The sequence below is a fragment of the Hemiscyllium ocellatum genome, chromosome 12 (genome assembly GCF_020745735.1).
Source record: "Hemiscyllium ocellatum isolate sHemOce1 chromosome 12, sHemOce1.pat.X.cur, whole genome shotgun sequence".
NCBI classification, from domain to species: Eukaryota; Metazoa; Chordata; class Chondrichthyes; order Orectolobiformes; family Hemiscylliidae; genus Hemiscyllium; species Hemiscyllium ocellatum.
In genome coordinates this window covers 29,736,764-29,742,763 of record NC_083412.1, presented here as the reverse complement: position 1 = coordinate 29,742,763, position 6,000 = coordinate 29,736,764, and the positions used below count along the sequence as shown (strand labels likewise).

The 6,000-nt window shown below is 44.4% G+C and overlaps 1 protein-coding gene across 1 annotated transcript in view; it reads left to right on the top strand.

The window, feature by feature from the left end:
• The first annotated feature begins 3,331 nt into the window (after nt 1-3,331).
• glra2 (glycine receptor, alpha 2) overlaps nt 3,332-6,000 on the top strand; it is a 195,874-nt gene continuing 193,205 nt past the window's right edge. Inside the window, exons 1-2 of the mRNA XM_060832961.1 lie at nt 3,332-3,399; nt 4,436-4,572. Of these exons, the coding sequence (XP_060688944.1) occupies nt 3,332-3,399; nt 4,436-4,572 (205 nt within the window). The remainder of the gene's footprint in view (nt 3,400-4,435; nt 4,573-6,000) is intronic.

Here is a 6,000-nt window from a genome sequence, read left to right as displayed (position 1 = left end):
CCACATGCTCCCAGTGTTGACGACTCCACTGCAAACCTGAATCTGATTTCTCTGTTGAGATTTCATTTATTCAGTCTAATTAATTCATTTATGACCTGGCTGCATTTGCAACAGCAATTTTAATTCCTTCGGTATTACTCCAGAACATTGTTACATTACGGTGGGATTTAGGGTAGAGATGAAAGTGAAAACCACATTGGGGGATCAAGAGATCCCAAAGGCTAGGGAGCTTAAAACTCAAAGAAAATAGTCTTAAAGAGGCATGAAAGGTCAGGGAGGGATGTGCCAAAGCAGAAAGATTTACAAACAGTGTTCCAAACAGCAAAGGGACAAAAACAGTCTGATATGTGTGGTAATGTGTGTGTTGGTCATCTGCTGAAGAAGACTATTGAAGTAATATTGAGGAATTAGAAGGGATAATTTGAAGGAAGAAATAATATTAGGGATTTGATGTAGTTGAGACTGTAGGTTGCAATGTCCTGAATCAACTGTTAATTAATGAATGGTATGAGTGATAAAGAAAATTAATGAGAAGTGGAGCCTCTATCACAATGGCACAAAAAAAGGTATTGACAACATAATGGAGAGAGTCAAGAGATAACGTGTGAGATATTTCAGAAAGATAGGAAGGAGGAAGTTAAGCACAAGATCTGTGATACTCATCAAAGTGTCACAACTCTAGAAGAATTTTGAGTTGACAGGGAATTAGATTAGATTAGATTACTTACAGTGTGGAAACAGGCCCTTCGGCCCAACAAGTCTAGGCATACTGGCAACCAGACATGATACTTTCTTTCTGTTTTGATGACGTACAGCTGCAAGCTATAATTTTCATCTATTGCCAGAGAACCAACTGTCAAGTGTAACATAAGGAATACATGAGAAAAAAACCCCAAAGAAATGGCTATTATATGCATACATTTGAAAATACAGATACCATGCAAGATAACTGCTTATATGAACTGCTCAGTGAGAGCCAATATTGGGTAAAATATAATTACCGTTTCTCCATTTATCAGATCTATTTTGTGTTCTTTCTTGTCTCTACAACCATCAGGGTATGATGGCTTGCTGATGTAAATCTATATTTAAATTGACATATTTCAATGAAAACAGCAGATGTTGTAAATCAGAAACAAAAACAGAAATTGTTGGAAAAGCTTAACAGGTCTGGCAGCATCCATGGAGAGAAATCAGAATTAATGTTTTGAGTCAAGTGACCCTTCCTCAGAATGTTAGCTCTGATTTCTCTGCACAGATGCTGCCAGACCTGCTGAGCTTTTCTAGCAATTTTTGTTATTTTTCAATAATTCACATTGTCTTCGATCATAGTCTTTGACTTGCTATTTGTTTTAAAACCCGTTGCGCTTTCCTCTGAACTTGTTGCATTCCTGCCTAGACAACCCTGACACACAACCATCAGAACGTACCTAAGATTCCTCAGCTGAGTGTTATTTCCCAATCTTGCCTTTCTACAGTGTGGAAAATGTGTTGCTAGTTAAAGTGCAGCAGGTCAGGCAGCATCCAAGGAACAGGAAATTCGACGTTTCGGGCAAAAGCCCTTCATCAGGAATGAGGAAAATGTGTCCAGCAGGCTAAGATAAAAGGTAAAGAGGAGGGACTTGGGGGAGGGGCGATGGAGATGTGATAGGTGGAAGGAGGTCAAGGTGAGGGTGATAGGCCGGAGTGGGGTGGGGGCGGAGAGGTCAGGAAGAAAATTGCAGGTTAGGAGGGTGGTGCTGAGTTTGAGGGAATCACTGAGACAAGGTGGGGGGAGGGGAAATGAGGAAACTGGAGAAATCTGAGTTCATCCCTTCTGGCTGGAGGGTTCCCAGGCGGAAGATGAGGCGCTCTTCCTGTTATGTTCTGGCCTGGCGATGGAGGAGTCCAAGGACCTGCATGTCCTTGGTGGAGTGGGAGGGAGAGTTAAAGTGTTGAGCCACGGGGGGGGGGGGGGGGGGGGTGGTCAAATGTACATTCGCAAAAGCTTGTGAGGGATTTGAAGAAAAAATGTAAATTACAAAATCTATTAACTCTGCCGCTGCTGGAAACATATATGTGATTGCAGGCTACAAATCCGAAAGTGAATCAAAACACGAAAGACTTAACAGACAGCGGCAACTCGATTAATCAGATACTACACAGTGATAGTGCCCTGGGACATCCCATTGCCTGATTAATTAAACATCAGTCAGCAAAAAGAACGATGACAGTTATCTCGCTGCTAAACTCAAGACAACTCTGGGAGTAGCTGCAATTTTATTTTAAAGACCATGAGACAAATTGCTTGGCTTTTGTATACATTTGCAATGTTAACAATACGAGACGTGAGCACCTCAAGCCAATAACACAAAGACCGCCGTTCCTGAAACAGCCCTAATCCTGACTGCAAGGCGAAACCTAGCGGCGCTGGACAAACAGCAACACATCGTTCTGGTGAAAGTGTGCAAGAATCGCAAGGGAGCAACTTTGTATGGGCGGGCGAGGGGGCGAGAAAAGAACAGTCGGTGCTTTCAAAGAACGGTTCTGATCCCTTGTGGTTGCCAGCAGCTCCGTCCTGATCCGAAATAAGATCCGTCATTTGCAATGTGTTGGAAACGCTGCTTCCTACTTCGAGGAAGGTGGAAAAATCCGATTTATATCATTTGCAAATACTAGTCGTGGAGGGGGGGGGGTTGCACGTTCAGTAAACTTCCCCATCCCATCCTTGACTGAAATCAAACCTGCTGCTGCTGCTGCAGCCCGGTCACGTCCCAGCGAGGGGGCTTGTGGAGCATGCGTACTGCTGGAGTTGGGAAGCCCAGGGAGCTGTCCAAGTGCTGAAATGTGCCGGGCGGTGTGAGCGCTTTCCTTCCTGCATTGGCCGCTGAAGCCAGCGTCCCCTCCCCTTCTCTCTCGCCCTCTCCCAGCAGCCAGGCCGATGCCGCTGCTCCAAGGCACGGGGGAAGCCGGCGCTCACCCGTCCACCGTACCATGAAGTTTGAGTCCTCCCGTTCCCTGACGTCGTGTTTCCAGAGGTGCTTTGGGAGAAGATGCCATTCTGACGCTCTCCAGTCCTCGCGGCAGCAGCAGCTCCCTCTCCAAGTCTTCCTGCCAGACAATGATACTGTGGACTGATGTCCTGCATTGTTCTCTCTCCGCCTGCACCAACCCAGTCCCACTTTCCGCCAGTTGGATCTGAGTTCCCGACGCGATTAGCCGATTCTTTAGCTTTTTGTTTTGGAAGAGGAGGAGGAGGAGGAGGAGGAGGGGTGGTGGGGGTGGGGAGGTATTTTATTTCTAGAACATTGCCCGCGATCCCAGACAGACACAGAGATCAGAGTTTGACGGAATGAATCGACCACTTGTGAAAATCCTGACAACGTTGTTCGCGTGCATCTTAGAGACCAGCAACTTCAGGTATGCCTTGACATTTGTTTGGGGGTGTGTTTGGGGGTGGGGGGTGGGGGTAACAGTGCACCCGGATTGTTTTTGCTGTGTTTTTTTCTTACAGGTTATTAGCATAAGCAGGTCGACGGTTTGGAACAATGGGGGAATTGCTCAGCGCGTATCACTTCCAATGTATCTTGATCTTCTGAACGAAGCAACCCCCCCTCCCCCAGCCTATGGGAGAGGTTGGTGTGACGGATCGGAGCCTGTTATTGTAAACGCACTAGTAGTTGATGCTCTTAAACGTGAGGATACACCAACGTAAAGCTCCCTTCCGCCCCCCCCCCCACCCCGAAAATTTGCTGCCCTTTCGGTAAACACTGGGTGAAAACTATCCCTTTGTGTTCAATCGCCAACACACATAGCTACGGAGGTGGTGGCTGGAGTTGGTGACATTCTCTCTCATGATCGTGCATGTGAAGCTATGTGAAGGCTCCAGACGATAGTAAATTATTGGCAACGCAATCTTGAAATCGCTTCTATTTTCGTGGTTTTGGTGTTGGGATTGGCTTACCCTGTTAATAGAAGTAGAGTACGTCTAAATTACGACGATATGCCAACGAATCCAGCACATCTCTTACAATGAATCAAGAGTCTTAAGTTTTTATTTAGGGATTTTGGGCGGGTAGGGGCTCTATCAGTGGATTACTTTTTATGCATTCCTGTTGCATCTCAGAGCTTTGGGAACATGACTTTCAGCGGAAAGAAACGTGCTAAGGTTGCAATCTTTTTTTGACAGACTATGTATATATCGTTCCCAAAACGCTTTTTTAAAAAAATAAAGTATAGCAATCGCAAAAACATAAGTGTGTGTAGTTATAAAGAGACTTAGGATAGGCTCCGAGTAGTAGCACTTTTTCTTTGGACATATTCACCAAATTTAAATTTTAAGAAAACCCACAATATTTCCACTCAGGCTGACTGCCTTGTCTTTCCTGTACAACCCAAGTTTTGAAGTAAATTGACAGTTTCCGATCTTCCTAACGCTGGCTTGTATTTTCTTCAGGTTAGCTCATTCCAAGGAGCATGACTCTCGGTCTTCAACCAAACCGGCCTCACAGGCCATGTCCCCCTCAGATTTTCTGGACAAGTTGATGGGAAAAACATCCGGATACGATGCCAGAATCAGACCAAATTTTAAAGGTAAAAATGGAGCGATAGGCCGATTTTTACGCAGCTAGATTAGGAGTCGGACCATTTTAAAAAATGTAGGTCGGTTCTGGGAACTCGGGGTATTTAGTGAGGGACTGTGTGAATGAGTGTTTAAACATAAGTGTTGCCTGGCAGACTTTGGCAAACCCAAACTCCGCTTGAAGTGGCCAACTTCTATAGCGTGTGCACAGAGGCTGCAGGGTGTGGAAAGGGGAATAGGAGGCAGTGCCCGATTACCAAGCACCTGAATACCACTTCCGCCTGCTGGGTATTGTTATCAGTAGCATGCCCAGAATCGGGAGCGTGTGAAGCGAAATTGTGAAGCATTCTTGTGCAATTTACCGGAGAGAATATTGGCGTTTTGAGGCCTGCTTGACAATATTGACAGCAGTTTTCCGTTCATAAAGCAGCGTGTTGAGATTTTTTACTCCGAGCTATATAATCTATGGTAAAGCGAATGTCAAGTCTCCGTCTTCCTTTGTTCCCAGCACTGAAAGCAAAATATTAAATATGTTTGGATGAAGGGCGGCATTTTGCATGGTGATTTGTGATCTGTAGGCGAGTCTTTAATAATGTGGATAGTGTGATGTACACGTGAACGCTTCCAGTTAGTGTTCCACCTGATGAACATTGTTGTGCTCGGGAATACTAATACACCGTCAACAGTGCTCAATGAGTACTGCAAGTCTGTTCCTTCAGTCTGTCCTATCAGAATGTCGCGTTCACCCATGAATCGATATATAGTCAGACTACTGAGAGCCAAAGAGTTTATTACCTCTGGAAAAAACATTGAGGTAATTAAATCTGCATCCCGAGAATTCAGGAATAAATTATTGGTGTTAAAGCGATCTTAAACAATCTGCTCTCCTTTAGTCCTCCCAATTACAAACGTACCGACAATAGGCGACCAAGCACAGAAACCACATTATTTAATAATAAAAAGGATAAAGTTTTGCATAGATCTTTAGGACGGATGCTGTTTTACACCATTGTTTATGATTTTTGAGTACACCAAGTACATTTGCAGGTATAATAATAGCATGACATTGTTCATATTCAGAAGTAGTTGTGGTAGGGGTGGGGTGGTGGGATGGAGCCACGACAGATGAGACATGATGCCTGTCCGAGTGTGGGATAGGGCATGTGACAAAGGTGACACAGAAATGAGACATGTGGCATCAGTATTTTACTCTTCAGTGTTTTCTTGGAGAACGGTAGGGCTCGAGATCATGAATAACATCTTAATAAAGACTACAGTGAATTATGGCACTTTCCACTGAAGGAAGACGTTGATAGGTAGCTCTAATCTCTGGTTGTGCTGGAATCGACATTTATAAGCACGTGCGTCTATTAGTTTATGTTCAACGTTAGTACTCATAAAAGATTCATATAATTTCATTTCACTGCTTTCTCTCTTTC